This window comes from Rutidosis leptorrhynchoides, unplaced genomic scaffold (genome assembly GCF_046630445.1).
Source record: "Rutidosis leptorrhynchoides isolate AG116_Rl617_1_P2 unplaced genomic scaffold, CSIRO_AGI_Rlap_v1 contig541, whole genome shotgun sequence".
NCBI classification, from domain to species: Eukaryota; Viridiplantae; Streptophyta; class Magnoliopsida; order Asterales; family Asteraceae; genus Rutidosis; species Rutidosis leptorrhynchoides.
In genome coordinates, this window is record NW_027266767.1 from 9,367 (window position 1) to 26,847 (window position 17,481).

General features: G+C 34.8%; 1 protein-coding gene across 1 annotated transcript; it reads right to left on the reverse strand.

The window, feature by feature from the left end:
* Positions 1–12,653: 12,653 nt before the first annotated feature.
* Positions 12,654–17,275, reverse strand: LOC139884370 (MADS-box protein JOINTLESS). Its single transcript, XM_071868406.1, has 6 exons — positions 17,094–17,275; positions 13,879–13,957; positions 13,206–13,270; positions 13,021–13,120; positions 12,877–12,918; positions 12,654–12,701 (listed from the first exon to the last, which is right to left on the reverse strand). Exons 1-6 carry the CDS (start codon positions 17,273–17,275, stop codon positions 12,654–12,656), a joined length of 516 nt encoding a protein of 171 aa, XP_071724507.1.
* Positions 17,276–17,481: the final 206 nt, after the last annotated feature.

Sequence of the window (17,481 nt, forward strand, 5' to 3'; positions counted from 1 at the left end):
TAATTCTCAATGAAATCTTATGTGGCATCGGTGAAAAAATATACAAGATGATCTCAACATATAGAACTGCATATGATGCGTGGAAGACACTCGAGGCTTCATTAGAAGGAAGAAACAAGGTAAAAATAATCACGACTCCAAACTCTTTCAACAAGGTTTGAAAACGTACAACTCAAGACTCCGAGACATAGCAAATGAGAGCTTCGTATAAGGAATGGAAATTCCAATTCAGGTTGTAAATAAAAGTTTTTTATTATGTATCAAAATAGTTTGCTAACAAAGGTATGAAAATAAAAGAAAGTAGTGATATTTAAGAATTTATAATCAGAGATGTATTGAAAACCTAACTACAAATGAAATTAATATAGCTCACAATGAGAAAGTTCAAGATGAAAGGAACCTTGTCGGTTCTAGTTCTAAACAATTTGTGGATACACATGCCGACGTTGAAACAATACTCACTTTAGCTTTTCTTACTAAGAATGTTAGTAAGATTTTTAAAAATAATTTTAGACCTAGAAAATTTAATAACTATGAAATAAGAAAGAAACTATAGTATAAAAAGAAGAAACTAAAGATATACAATTTTACGAATGTAAAGACTTCGGTAATTTAAAAGCCAAATGTCTTAATTACCTATTGAAAATATTTGAGTTTAGATCAAATAATGTATGTTTAGACGATAATGATTATGAAAGTGATTCGTCACAAGAACTCATTAACTTTCATGTATCGAACCTTACCAAAATGAAGATGACAATGATGTATCAATAGTAATCTAAGATGCAAAACATCTATTTTATCCTAATGAAACTAGTTTACACCCATATAACTCGGATATCTCTGAGAGACTTGTGTGATTCCAACAGTATTGTCTCAAGTTGGAATGATGAAGAACACATGGATAATCTAGATTCTTTTGATACCAATTAAAGAGACTAGTCATGTAAAGAAAGAAGACATATTTGCTTATATAGTTCATTTTTATTCAATTATGATTGCTTATAGTTTATTTTATTCTAAATAAGGTTAGTTATGTATCTACACAATCTTTTAGTTATTATTCTCAACATAGTTTTACATAAGGAAAGTTTTGTACCTACGCAATATTTTAAATAATTATGATTAGGCTAAGTATTATACTCTTTAAATTTTAATCAATCAAACGGCGAATATATATATAAGTGTATTATTTGAGGAGGGATCCATTGACTCCAAGAGTTGAATTGTCAATTTGACTCATCATCTCTACCATTCATCTTTATTAAATTAACGGTGAGGATTAAATGAACATAGAATGACTAAATCCTTGAAACTCACATGACTATCTAAATCTCTCTCTCAAATAGTTTTCTATCTCACAAATGACATAACCACCAATCGTCTGCCACCATTGCCATCGTCAATCCACGACAGTGGCTTTTTGATAGGTTCAATATTTAAATTTTTTTTTTTTGCAAATAAGATATACACAGTGACAAAGGATTTCATTGGTGGACTTTTTTATGGTGGTTTCAGAAGATGTTTAGCAATGGGCGCAGCTAGAGAAATGAATTAAGTGGTGCCATCAAGGATTTATGTTTCTAAATAATTAAATATTACATAAATTTAAAAAAATTGAAATTGTATTGCTTCAATGTTGGCGGTGGCAGTTGAACCACCGAATTGGAATTTAAAACTAATTAATTAGATAATTGTGGGAGGGTGTGGTGGTTTGTTCGGAGGAGCCATGATGAGTTGGGTCATAATAAGGCTATGAGTATGGAAGTGAAAGTGGTGTTGGTAGGGATGACATTAATGGCGGCGTCAGCGGTGGACTTGTGGATGTTGGTGAAGGTGGTAGGGTACTTTGGCAAGCGTAAACATCGGTGATTAGGCTTTCTTGATTTTATTAAAAATAATATTAGTTAATCTTAGCTGTTGGATCGTTATGAGTGAATGGTAGAGATAGAGAGTCAAATTAACAAATTGACTCTTGGAGCCAATGGATCCATTATCATATTATTTATATAAATATTTAGATTATGTGTTTTATGATGTTTTGGATTATGAGCTATTTTATTAATGTTTCTGAAATATGAATATTTAGTTCTATGAATAGTTTTTGGAATATTATGATAATGGTTGTGTTGAATGGATTATGGATGAATATTTTAATGGAAAAATTGTTTGAATAGATTAGTGCAAATGGAAGTGGGATTTTGAATTATATAGTTAAATACGTTTTTAATAAGAAACTTCATGAAGCAGTAAAATATTTTTATATAAGAGAAAAATACAATTCGTAAAAAATCAATGGTCAAATATGCCATTATTTTAGTGTCATCCAACAAAAAATGGAGTCAAAACCGCCATTATATAAATACGAAGATATATAAAACGACAGGTTTAGACAGATGTTACAACCATCAATAGGTGTAGGAAACAAAATTTGACAAAACATAAAGCCAAAACTAAAACTGTCATTACAACTGTCATTTTTTTTATTTAACGGAGTGGGTTGCAAGTCACTTGAAAAAAAACTCTCGAGCCGTTCACTAAACTGTCGCTAAATCATAAAACAAGTCAAAAATTTCCCTTTTAAATCCAATTTTTTTTTAGGATGCGTGTTGCACATTTTTAGTCACCTTGACTTAAACGCTACAAATTTGTCTTCAAAGAATCTGCTCCATTATGGTGCAATCTTTATTAGTTTATTCTACTCCATACTCAAAATTGCTACACCCTTTCTCAAATGCGACACACTCCGTCTCTTGTTTTGTTTTGGTCAAACTAATGTTGATCGCTATCGTTATACTTCATAAAATTATAATATGGATTCTTAATTTCTCTCTCTACCACATTAACGACAACTATGCCGAAAGAGGAAAAAATAGTATACTCATAAATTAAGTAACTCAATCACTTTGATACATAATACCTGAAGTTATAATAAAAAAAAAAAAAATGAAACATTACATAACTTAAGAATTGAGACTCAAGTTGTATAAGAACAATGTCTTAAAAAAATATATATTTGTGTCCCTCACGTTTCACCTGTAATACCTTTTCTGTCCGTAACGTTTCTCTATTAGCCTAAAAAACCCTCACGTTTCCCACTAGCGACCAAAAATACCCCTCCGCCGTTAACTTCATCTATGTGGCACCTATATGGCGCTTCGTGGCGCCAACTCATGCCTAATCAGCTAACAAACCAATATAATTGTGACACCTCACATATTTTTTGCCACGTCACCAATTTTTCAAAGAAAATCTTTGAAGACGTGTCAAAGTTTTTATGAGTCAGATGAAACTTATCACAAATATATGCACACATGTGCAAAGTTAACGGCGGAGGGGTATGTATGGCCGCTAGCGAGAAACGTGAGGGACAAAAAAGGTGTTACAGGTAAAACGTGAGGGACGGAAGTATACGTTTTCTCAAATAAAAAAGATATAAAAAGTAGATGAAACTATTTAAAATACCCACGATAAAAATTATATGATAATATTTTTTATTCAAATAGGATAGGACCGGACAAAACATGACAACAAAGATCAAAGGACATGAGATAAATTGATTGGATGACACTATTTCTTATTTTGTGTTTGGTATATTTTGAACCGGACACTGGCGGATCCACATGGGGCAACAAGGAACGTTGCCCTCAGAAAAATTTTAATAAAAAACTTCTCCTAATGTATTCATTAAAGGCATGTACCATAAGTGGTTGGAAAGTGCTTAGTTTTCTCTCTTTTCCTCCCGGTCTTAATTCAAACTTCAACTAATCAACAACTTTATGTTTATATTACATCTCTATTTTATGTTTATTTTTCTTCTATTTCAAAATTACAAGACCCATGAATGAAAAAAAAAAAATCTAAAAAGTAAATTTTTACTATAGTGGTATTAGTTTTCTTATACGTAAATTTTTTACCATAATTTTTTCTAGCTACATATACACCCAGATCGGTTAAACTTTTTTGTATGCAAATTTTTTAACCACAATTAAATTAAATTTTCAAAGTTACCCCCAATTGAAAAAATCCTATTATATCCTTATGTACTAATTAAAGGTACAATTTATCACATTTCATCCATTCTACTAGCTCGTCTAAATAAATAAATTATAAGGACCTATTAGTACAACTAGAAAAAGGTATAGGTCTGAAGGCTATTTTTAGTCTTTCTGGAAACAGTGTGTCTCATGCAAACAGACCGATTCCCAAATGAGAAACGTATATTTTCATCTCTCACGTTTCACCTATGCCACCTTTTCAGTCTCTAGAGTTTTTTCGTTAGTCTAAAAAACCCTCACGTTTCTCGCTAGCGACCATACATACCCCTTTGCCATTAACTTTGCATATGTGGCACCGGGTGTCACCTAGTCAGCTAACGGGCCAATATATTTGTGACACATGTCATCTAACTCATAAAAAACTGACACGTCATAAAAATCCACATTTTCTTTGAACAAATTTGTGACGTGGCAAAAAATTTTGTGAGTCTGTTAGCTGACTAGGCATGAGTTGGCGCCACGGAGTGCCACATAGGTGAAGTTAACTGCGGAGGGGTATTTTTGGTCGCTAGTGGGAAATGTGAGGGTTTTTTAGACTAACGGAAAAACGTGAGGGACTGAAAAAGTATTACAGGTGAAACGTGAGGGACGAAAATATACATTTTCTTATTTTCAAATTCAATTTTCGATTTGGGAATTAAGGTTCATCTATGATAACTCTCGAGAATTCTTCAAATTTGGGATCAATGACCTTAAAATAACTAAGCCCAAAAAATAATCTACTAACAGAGACGGCAATGATTGTTGAGAAGCATGAAAATATCAATTGGAACAACCATTTCAGGAAGATGAGCTAATGAAAGTCAAATTAATTAGTAGTATACGTAATTAATTAATTAATTTTACTTGATTGAAATAGGAGAGTATGAATACGTAGTTGTGATGATGGAAGGAGGGGATAGGATTTTGATCAACGTGGATTTTTTATCGGATCAGATTGAAATAGCGGGATCCAACGGCACTAACAAGGCAGTTTTCCAATTGTTGCCGCCGATAATCATTGTCAGAAAAGCTGACCGTCCAAATGGATCAGAGGGATAGAGGCGGTTCTCCGATCGTTGCCAATAATCTTCGTCAGAAAAGCTGACTGCCCAAATGGATCAAAGAGATAGAACAGCAAGATGTATCAACGGGAGATATGATGATCGAGAGAAGCAGTGTCGTCCGATCGAAAATAGAGGAGATGGAGTCGTCGTTAAAGACAGTTTATTTAATTAGGTTATGTATAATTTCTATAAAATTGAAGGATACGCTAAAAAAAATATTATTACTAGCATACCTTTAGTAAACTCCCACCGAATAAAACTTTAAGGGTGTGCTAAATAAAATTATTATTACAAGCATACCTTTAAATAAAAATAAACTCTTATCGAGTAAAAATCTAAGGGTAGGATATGCTAAAAAAAATATTATTACTAGCATACCTTTAGTAAACTCCCACCGAATAAAACTTTAAGGATGTGCTAAATAAAATTATTATTACAAGCATACCTTTACTAAACTCTTATCGAGTAAAAATCTAAGGGTACGCTAACAATAATTGGCTTATTCATATCAAAAAAGTTAATTTTTCTTGATTTTTCTCTCGGTTCTTTTCTCTCGGCACCCATGATACAATAGATCGGCCATTGTACGCCGATTCCTATTTTGAGAAGAATAGAGGTTTTGAGGCAGTCATCAGAGGAGAATATTGAGTTGAATAGCACAAATCAAATTTCAGTTGTTGAGGGGTCTTCGAATTTGTTGCCACTGGATGCGAAGGGGAATTTTCTTCAACCATATGCTTCCTTGCTTAGAGATAATCGATTGAAGCCTAAGGGAGTTGATTTGAAGTAAGTACCACCAATAGAGAGAGATGGTAAGCGTGTAGTGCGTCTGAATCCAGAGGCAGTTACTCATGAGGAAGAACACTGGCGCAACGCTATTGTGATTTTAGTGGTGGGTAAATATCCGCCATTCATTAAGATGGAGAACTTTCTCAGGAATCAATGGGGGAAAGCGGGACTTATCTCGATTCATCAGGTGAAGCGCAGTACCTTTCTTATTAATTTTGGCAATCTGGAAAGTCGTAATAGAGTTTTATCTGCTGGTCCACTTTCATTCAATAAGAAACCTATAATGATTAAGGAGTGGGATGCTCAAATGGACTTTGCAAAAGTGGTTTTCACGGAACTTCCGATAATGGACTTTGCAAAAGAGGTTTTCACGGAGCTTCCGATATGGGTGAAATTTCCCTTACTTCAGCTCCATTTTTGGTCGGAGGACATGATATCCGTTATTGGCAGTAGTTGTGGTCGTCCAATTTGTGTGGACTATTGTACCAGGAATAAGACGAGAATGGGTTTTGCAAGCTTATTGGTTATGATGGATATAAAAGGTGTTTTCCCTAAGAAAGTGACGATTGATGATGGGAAGGGTGGTTCATATATTCAGATGATTGAATATGAGTGGAAACCTGTGGTTTGTGATCACTATAAGAATATGGGGTATGAACAATCTAAGTGCAGGTATCTGAAGAAGATAGTTGCTTCGACATCAAGTGTGCTTCCTACTGAGATGAAGGAGACAAAGGTTACGATAGTACTGATATAGGCTCAGGTGGAGCTGGTTCTAATAGCAGTTTAGCAGTATCTGACTGTGTTCCTGGAGAAATAAGCAGTAAGCTGTCTGATGGAGTAATTACTGTAGTTGGGTCTCCCAGTTATGAGACTGCTCTTGTAGAAAATAATAGTAATGAATGGATAGAGGTCAATCGTAAGAGCAGTAAGGGAAAAGCTAAAGAAGAGTTAAGAATTCTCCTGGTGGTGTGTTAAGCCTGTTGTGGCTAAAAATAGGAATTGGCAACAAAAGAGTATAGCTCAGCCTAGTCAAAGAAGAGGTACTGAAAATTATAGTCTGAGGGCGACGAGCTTGCTCTAGCCCATGGAGAAGGGATGAAGATAGCCACTTGGAATATAAGGGGACTCAATGATCCCCTTAAACAATCAGAATGCAAGCAACTGATTGTTGGTGAAAAACTTATTGCTTGTAGCATTTTGGAAACGAGAGTTCACTTGCACAAGGTGGATGATATTTGATGTGGTCTACGACTTTCGGGTTGGGAGTTGATACATAACAACCTTGATACTCACTTAGGTAGGGTATGTATTATGTATGATGCAAGGATAGTCAATATTCAAGTTTTGGATGTGCAAGATCAGTGGATACACTGTTTGGTGGCACATGGTGGTAATGATTTTCTTTAGATTGTAGTCTATGCTCATAACTATTTAAAGGGTAGACGTCCATTGTGGGATTTTATTTCAAATGTATCTCCATTTGGAAACTTGTCGTGGATGGTGCAAGGAGACTTTAATGTGATATTACGAAGTGAGGAAAAGATAGGTGGGGCTGGTATTGATATGGAAGCAACAATGGAGTTTGAAACTGCTATTTTGAATGCGAATTTGATAGAAATGGTCTTTCAGGGTCCTATATTTACATGGAATAATATACAAGATGAGAAGGACATAATATTTTGTAAGTTAGATTGATGGTTGTTGAATGATGTTTGTGCTTCTGAATTTAATGGGGCATTTTATGAGGTTTTAGGGGCTGGAATCTCATATCTTACAACCACTGATTGTGAATTTGGGTCATTTTGATAATAGAAAGCCAAAGGCTTTTCGATTTTTTAATATGTGGATGGAGCATGCAGAGTTTAAGTCAATTTTGCGAGAAGTTTGGAGTATCCATGTAGTGGGAAATCCAATGCATTGCTTGTGGCTGACGTTTAAGGCTACAAAAAGGAGACTTAATTTGTTAAATAAGAGGGAATTTTCTGACATCTCGAACAGGGTTAACACTTTGCGTGAGTTATTAACTTCTCTATAACAAGACTTGCAACTCGATCCATTTAATGGAATTTTACAGCAGGAGGAGAAGGGCATGTTTGTGGCATTTAGAAATGCGTTGATACAAGAGAAGGAGTTTTATAAATAGAAAGCAAGAGTGGAGTGGTTTAGTCAAGGGGAAACCAACACTAAGTTCTTTCATCAAACTGTTAAGAGGAGGCAAGCTCGTAATGCAATCACTCATTTGCGATTGAGTTCAGGGGTTGTAGTTACTGATCAGAATGAAATTAGTCAAGCCATGGTTGAGTTTTATACTACTTTGTTGGGTACCAAAATTTCGAATAGACAGAATGTGGGTGTCGAAATTATTGAAAATGGGACCATGTTGAATGAAGTGGACGCAATAGCTCTTTGTTAGCCAATATCTAAGGAAGAGATTATAATATCTTTGCAGGGAATCGGAAACAATAAAGCCCTAGGTATTGATTATTTTAATAGCTATTTTTTTAAGAGAAATTGGGATATTGTGGGAGTAGATGTTATTGCTGCAGTTAAATTTTTCTTCTCTACCTCCAAATTGTCAAAACAATTCAGCTCCACTACCCTTACGATAATCCCAAAATGTAATAATCCGGATGGGTTGACCGATTATAGACCAATTGCTTATTGTTCTGTTGTGTATAAGCTGATTACTAAAATCCTAACTGCAAGAATGGGTTTAGTCTTGGGAAAATTAATTAATCCGGTGCAATCGACTTTTGTGAAGGGTAGGAACATATTTGATAATATTTTAGTTGCACATGAGCTGGTTCAGGGATACCATTAGGTTGTAGATGAATTTATGTGTGCATGTCAGATAGATATTAAAAAAGCATACGATTCTGTTTCCTAGGACTTCTTGGAGGAAATGTTGCGTGGTTTGAGGTTTCCTGCTCAATTCATTGTGTGCATAATGACTTGCGTACGGAAGGCAGCTTATACTTTAATGATAAATGGTTGTTTTGAAGGCTACTTTCAAGGGAAAAAAGGATTGAGGTAGGGAGATCCTCTATCCTCTCTTTTATTTGTGGTGGTGATGGAGTTTTTGTCGCGTAGTTTGGTTCATACTCCTCCATGGTTTGTTTTTCATCGTGACTGCCGAGAATTATAGCTTACTCACCTCTGTTTTGCAGACGATTTATTCATGTTCTGCGGTGGCGAAATTAATTCTATCTTATGGTTGAAACAAAAGCTTCATCAGTTCTATGCAGTTTCGGGTCTCCAAGTCAATGAAATGAAGAGTCATGTCTATGTCAGTGAGGAAAATTCTGCAATTCGAAATAATTTGATTGTGGCTAGTGGTTGTAGAGAGGGTACTCTACCTGTCAGATATTTGAGTTTGCCTCTCATAAGTACTAAGCTAAAGAAAGAGCACTGTACAAAGTTGATTGATGCGATAACAGAGCAAATCTCTAGCTAGGTTGTTCGGTATCTCTCATATGCTGGCCGACTTCTTCTTATCAAAGCAACGTTAAGTAGTTTACATGTCTTTTGGTGTACCACTTTTTTGCTTCCACTGACAGTTATAAAACTTATTGAAGCTACTTGTGCGTGGGGGGTAATCGGAAATCTATAGCCCCCGTTGCTTGGAAAGATGTTTGTTTGCCTAAGAAGGAAGGGGGATTAGGCATTAATGATGTAGTTCAGCGGAATAGGGCTACTATTGGCAAACAAATTTGGCAAATTTTATCAGCTAAGGAGTCTCTATGGGCTATTTGGGTAAATCAGACAAAGTTGATCGTTTGTCGTATTGGGGAGTTCGTAGGCCATCGTTTGGAGTAATTTATTGAAGTTAAGGGATACTTTTAAGGTATTCTATAGCTATCAGTTGGGTAGAGAGAGGGATTTTAGTTTTTGATTTGATCCATGGTTGAATGCTGGAGCTCTAAAGGATTTGTTTCCACAAATATCCTATAGAGATGTTGACATTAAAAGAGTTGCTAAAGTTACGGATGTCTGGAGTTTGAGAGGTTGGAGACTTCCCGAACTTATTACAGAGCAGGTGGCTGCTGCTTGGAGCTTGGTGAGAGAAGCTTCTTGTAATGCAGATTGTACAGATAGAGTTATATGGACTGCGGATCCCTCAGGTACTTGTACTATTTTCTCGAGTTATAATGCTATTCATTGGAAGAAAAATAATGTACCCTTGTTTTTTCTTGTATGGAAACCTGGAAATGTTCCAATGCATAGTTTCATTGTATGGTTGGCTGTGAAAAATCGATTGGCTGTGCTTGATAGATTGTTCAAATGGGGAATATGTGCTTCAAATTTGTTTCCTTTTTGTCAACTGGAAAGTGAGACAGTTGCACATTTATTTTTTGCTTGCCCATTTTCACTGCTAGTTTGGAACAATATCATGCTGAGAGGTGACATCTATAGGCAACCACGTAGATGGAGGCGTGAGTTGGGCTGGTTTGCTGGTGAAGTCGATGGCAAGTCTGTACTAACAAATATTTGGAGGTGGTCTTTCCTGGCAATGGTCTATTATGTTTGGCAGGAAAGGAATAACATGTTATTTAGAGGAGTTGCTTGTAATCACAACAGGATTATAGACTCTGTTAAAAAGTCAGTTACAATGTCCATGGTGTGTAGAAAGAAAAATTGCTACTTGGATAGATAAATGGAAGTGAGAGTGCAGTATGTTGCACTATAATTTTGTTTAGTTTTAAGTTGTATACTTTTTTAATCAATAATAAAATTCTAACTAGTTGATAAAAATAATGGGCTTATCCTACAATATTTTATGGGACAAGAAAATAAAACATTCTTAATAAAAAATTTCGAAGTAAACATATCATGTTCAGTTCCAAGTCTATACCGAACATTTACTTGATATAAAAAATCTTATATTGTTCACTCCAGCATAATAAAACACACCCTTAGGAAACTCCCACTAAACATGCTTTTAAATGTATCTAATTTTGGTATTGTGCTCCACAAGACTCTCGTTATTGATTGATTGTTGCTATGGCTAAGTGATCTTGGATGGCCAAGTCCTTTTTTTCCTCAAGTTTTCCTCAGATATAAGGTTGTTTTATATATTGAGTCCGGTATTTCCTTGTGATTATCAAAAGTTGCATATTTAATCTTTATCGAAGGATCTTGTCTCAGACAAGTTGTCTCATTCCACCTCTTAACTATCAACATAAATAGGTTAGTGATCTCACGTTTACGTGCACTAATTCATGAGAATTAAGGCATTACAAATTTCCTATGTTTCTTAGTACTCAATATCACTGGCGCTCCGGGTAGATGTTCATCCTCAGTAGGGTAAACTGCCACAAAATAAACAAGCCAAAAGAATATGAGAATCTGAATTCCGTCCATTTTCAAATATAGAAGAAAAATTCGAGCAAATGCAACAAGTCCGACTATGATTTCAGCATATGTACTTGCTAGAGAGTATAGTTTATCTACGAATACCAGCTAGGTAAACCGTCAGGGGATTTGATTTATAATTGGGAAATTCTGCGCATAAACAAGTATTTTTTATTTTGTATCATATTACTAAGATATCGATCATTTTATAACCTTCAACGAGTCAAAATATCAGTAAATAGTTTTATGTCTATTATTATCGCAGCAGCAGCAGGGGAAAAAAAAAAAAAAAGCCTATAACTCTATAATAAGTATTCTTTTCGTCTGCTAGTGATGCCTATTGGGTAGGGAAAATCCGATCCCCATAAATTCCCACCTCGAAAAATACCCGTTAATCGATCTCCGATGAGGAACGGGGCAAGTTAGCGGTAAAATATTACTCCTCAATTGGGGATTGGGTGGGGAAGCGAGCATGCCGATCCCCATGGGGAATCCCCGAACCCGTTTAAATCATATAAATTATTTAAAAAATTATTTAGATTGTTAATTTATATTATTAATTTTTTAGGGAACGAACAATGAGAAATTTATTTAGATTGACGTTAACAATTCGCGTTATATTAAGTCATAATTATATTATAGATGTGTAAATTATTTCATTTATATATTTTTTAATACAAAAATATTGAATATTCATCATTATTTTAATAATATTTTAAATAATATTGTATAATTGAAGTCCTATTATATAAATGTACGTATTCTTCCTCCATTTTGCCACTCTCACCACTATATGGTACTCCTCTCTCTTTTGTCGTTAGTCTTTCGAACGAAAATTTTTTTAATCAAAGTTTGTTTATGAAGAATCTCCGCTGAGAACGGATTTGAGGAGCGTAAAAAAATTATCCTGGAATGGAGAATGGGGATGGAGAGTGGAACATAATTTTTAATGGGGATTGGGGAGGGGAAAGGCATCCCCGTCCCATTGACATCACTATCATATGCTAATACATATTTTTTTAAGTTTTTCTATATACATTCAAAAGAAGATGAATTTAGTCAATATTAATAAATATATACATCTCATATCGAATACATTTAGAAAAGATTAAGAAGCATGTATTACCCAAAGAAAACATAAAACTCAACGCACCCGAGCTTAACTGACGTGTCTGAGCTGTCATTGTCATTTGCAGGGCCATTGGAGTTGCAGGCATTGGTTACTGATTCTGACGACTGTCCTTCTTCATAGAGCACATTCTCCAAATCAGGAACAACATGCCTTCGTCCATGAGATATCTCCACCACCTTTTTTGAAAATGAGCTAATAGTTATTAATTAATTCGTTGACTAATACTATGAAAAGAAACATTAATCAAAATGATCGAAAGGAAAGAGTGAAATTTTATACTTGGTTCTTTAGTCGCTCGTTTTCCTCTATCAATTGGCTTCCCTGCAATGTTTCTCCATTATTTAAGCAATCAACAAGTAAACACATTATCAATGATGTATAACCCAAAAATAAAAGAAGCTTATTTGAACTTCTCTTCTCATGCCTTATGTACAACCCAGGATATATCAGATTTCATTTTCGAAACAAAAACTGTAAGAAGTTTTAGGAATCTGACCTTTCTTTGAAGCTCAGTAATCTCTTTCATAATCTTATCACTCTGGAATATATACAGATACCCGAGATTAATTTATTCGAATTAATTGTATGAATGAGTAGGTAATTAATAGACTGGCATATGTACGAAGAGATGGAGAAAGACCTTCTTTTCTATTACACGATTCAATCCAGCTTCAAGAGACTTCTCTAATTGCTGTAATTGCTCTAGATTTAATCCATGGAGCTCTTCTCCTCTCATTTGCCTGATTTAAAAAGAATTTAGTATTATTGAGAAAGCAGCGTATCCTGTTTTCGTTCCTATTTAATAAATTTAAGCTTAATTAGTACCTTAGCTTATGACTTTCCTCTGAAACTTCCTTGCTCAATTTGGTGATGTTACTGTTCTCCACTAACTACTTAGTAAGGAATGAAAAGGGAATCAAAAGAAATTACCCTCAAGCAAAGCTTGCGGTTATACATCCAAAGCTATAAAACATTTATTTCTTTCAGAAGCCGACGCCAAAGATAGATTTTTGGTGTCAGTCTAAACCTTTCAAATGCTTATAATGCTAAAAGCAAATATAAATTTAAATTAAGATATAGTTCTATTATTAAATATATTCTGCCAAAGAAAGCAGTGCATGAGTATGATATAGAAGGGAAATGAAGGATGGGCATCTATCTAATCTATCTTTAGAATCTAAATGTGTGTTATTCACATAAATCATCTCTAAATACACTGAATAAAAGACGATATTCATTGTAGTTTTGGCCAGAGAAACCCATTCTACTTGTCAACCATATCATCAATATGGACCTTCAATGATAATGGAATCATTCAATACCAAAGTTTCAATATAATCTGACAATTCTTGCTTAGAGAAGAGAATCATTGACAAATTGTGTGTATATAGCTTTACGTAAAACCCCAAAAACTTCATACAGAATATGTAATTAATTCATAAAGCTTAAGATGCTTAAATATGTTTAAGAAAAAAAAAGAAAGAAGGATAAGACTGACTTGCAGCTCAAGAGATGGTTGCTCCAGCTTTTCAAGATTCCTCGAGTGCATATGATGCCTTTCCAATATTTCCTTCATGCTTCAGAATCGAAAAGAAAGAAAATTAAAATCAATCACCTGATAGAATGGAAAAAAAAAAAAAGAAGAAGTAATAATGGAAGGTTTCATATCCGAAATTTAATAATTACAAATATAAAGCCAATTACACTACCACGTTGCTACGTCTATCTTTTAACTCAAAGATTTATACTACGTAGTTATGCAACGCATGATTGAATAATATCCCATTTTAAGTTCCCAAATTCAATACTCCTGACAGTTGCAATAATGAAATCCAACTAAACAATAATACTTCCGGTCAACTTCAAGTATTGCATAATGAAATTTACTTTGATCTATTTCAAGTGGAATTTTATGAAATTTATGCATATTTGAGCTAATCTTTTCGATCTTATCTTTATATTATGGGTAGAAAAGTAATTTTTTCTATCATTAATTATTTTCTTAAGATTCACAACTTTCATTATACAATATACTTGAAATGGACCGAAAGATGTACAAAACAAGAGTGCATATCAATCAACAGCAAAGGGAAATAGAGTTTATCAGTAAGACCTAATTAATTCAAAGAAATTACGTCTATCTGCCAACGAAATGAAAAATAAAAAGCTGAGGGCCTGTTCAATTGAGCCCAATTTTCGGAAATTTTTTGAAAATTTTCCATTTTTCACAAAATTCTCATTTTTCCTTGAAAACTCGTTCGGTTGACGATTTTCGTTTTCGTTTTCTTTGAGAATTTTCTCTGAAAAATGAGAGAGTTAAATTTGAACTTTTCAAATTACTCGAGGGACTGAATTGAAAATAAAAAAAACGTCAGGGGTCAAAGTGTAATAATAACAAAAATAATTGCAGATCTCCTTGCCAAAGCTTGCGAGTTATTCATTCTCGAACTCACAATCCGATCGTGGCTTCACGCGGAGGAGAACAAGCATTGTACCCTTCAGAAGAACGCCCTTCGATTCCGACCGGAGCTCTTTGTCCTGGTGGTATGATGATGGGGAGGCCCGCCGTGATGGACCCGGGCGGCGGCGGCGGGGTGTATGGACAACCTCCTTCTCAGGCGTGGCAGAGTGTTTGGCATGTTCCTTCGGCTGATGATGCATTGTACGGAAGTGGGGGAAGCACTGGCCAAGGAACTCTTGACGGACAAGGGTATGTCGATTGAACTCAAATCTGAAAATTAGTAAAATTTAATTGGTTTTGATGAATGCTGATGATTGATTGAACAATGCTCGTGGGGGAATCGAAGACGGCATTCGACGAAGATCTCGAAGGTTTCGTCTCCGTTGGGGTTATTGAAGTCGGAGAAGACGGTGAGGGATCCGAAAGGAAGAGGCTGAAGGAGGAGGAAATTGTGAGAGTTGGGGTTAGGGTTTTGATTGGGGTTGTTGTTGTTGACGACGGCAAGGCCTTGCGGTGGTGGCGGAGATTGGGATGATTCCGATGAGAATCATCGGGGACACGTTCGAAGATGAAGACGCCATTGATGAGGAAAGCTTTTGACTGAACAAGTTTTCTTTTTTTTGGAGTGAGATGAAAATTGAGTCATGAACAATAATTTTTTAAAAACGAGAAATTTTCCTACTAAACAGGCCCTATATATTTCAAAAATTTTGGGTCAAGCAAATCGGATACGGCAAAAATGAAATAGAAGAGAAGTCATCTCAGTTGCCACACATTATTTTCAATCAATGACATAGACAAGACAAGCTGAATACAAGAAAGGGAATTCTAAACTAAAAAAAATGAAAGAATGAAAGGGAATCCAATTATTTATAGGCACTATAATTCACGGATCACATCACACATCCATCAATCCACTACATTTTGTCAAAACCTTGGTCAAGCGGTGTTTTATAAAAATTTAGAGATTACAAGCTCCATTAATTAATGTACTCTATAACCGGATCCGCTACTTTTGTGAACAGTAAACGGAGGATGTGAACATCATGTAGTCGGACCGGCATCCTCATTGCCAGTCTTGCTAATCACGTTTTGGAAAAATTTAATTACATTGGGACCGGCAATGGGATTGCCGGACCGGCATCCTCATTGCCGGTCCTGTATTTATTAAAAAAAAAAAAATTTTGCTGCACTTTAACAAGCTTAATTAAGCTAGAAAGGCATGAAAAAAAATAAAAAAAATAAGGGCTTGACCGGCAATGAGGATGCTGGACCGGCAATCCCATTGCCGGTTCAAGCTTAATTTTGTTAATCACCACAATTAGTCATCCGACCGGCATTCCCATTGCCGGTCGGACTACAAATGTTCACCCACCCGTCCTTCCGTATCAAAATGTTTATATATATTTTTTTTTTTTTACATTTGTAATTTCTTGCTCTATAACCATATATAGTTATGCCTTCAGGAACAAACTATTAATATTATCAAAATAGACAAATTTGGCTAATTTTCCATTATACTTCTCTTTGTCTTTTTGTATCAATAAATGATAAAATAAAAAGATGATAAATGTTAGGCATCTTAAAAATAATAATAAAACTAATCATAAATGTTAAGGGTTGGAAACTTTACAATACTCAACGAATCATTACTTCCAAAGACATGACGAAATGAGCATTCGTTCTTTGATCTTTACTACAACATGAAATTGCAGTAGAATGAGGCCTTAAAAAAGTTGTCAAAATTCAATGGGACTGAGAGTACTTAGTGACTGAGAATTGATTAGTACTATATAACTTCCAGTCTTTTTCTACCTAGCTACTATATATGTATCTTATCTACGAGAAGCGTCCAAAAAGATGTTATCTCACATCAGTAATAATATCCCACAATATACCACATTTATAATTGCACATTGGTTTTTGAAAACTTCACTTCGACTCCCAACAACATCTGGCTACTGGAATAATGATAATACTTATAATATAATATAATTTGGAATTCAGAGAGATGATCAAATGCATAAAAAGTTATACTCTCTGTAACTTTTAAGTGGAAATTTGTTGAAGCTTCTCGTCCGACCTTACTCCCTCCCACTTAGACAACTATTATATAAATAAAGATTAATTGATACTTTCCGTATCAAAATATATATTTGGATGAACATAAATTCAAAATATTATGTATTTTAATACGGTAGGAAGCAGTAGTAATTTCTTAAGATTTAGAGATAGAGAAAGAAATTAGTGACCTGGAGCTAGCATAGTCAAAGAGTTTTCCGGTAGAAGAGAAGATAATGAGAGCAACATCAGCATCACATAGAACCGAAAGCTCCTCGGCTTTCTTCAATAATCCTCTCCGTCTCTTCGAGAAGGTTACCTGCCTCGCCGTCACGTTATCTATCTTCTTGATCTGAATCCTCTCTCGAGCCATTTATCAATTTCCCACCTAATCCCAACAAATAATTAGAATTAAAAAAAAACCTTTATACAGTACCTTTTAAATATAAAGAATATAGTGTGCTAAAATTCCTTTCTTATCTGATAATTAAAAGTTTGCAAATAGCATAGAATAAACCAACAATATGTAAAGCAGATTAAGATAGAATTAGCAAATGGTATGACATATATGAATGTATG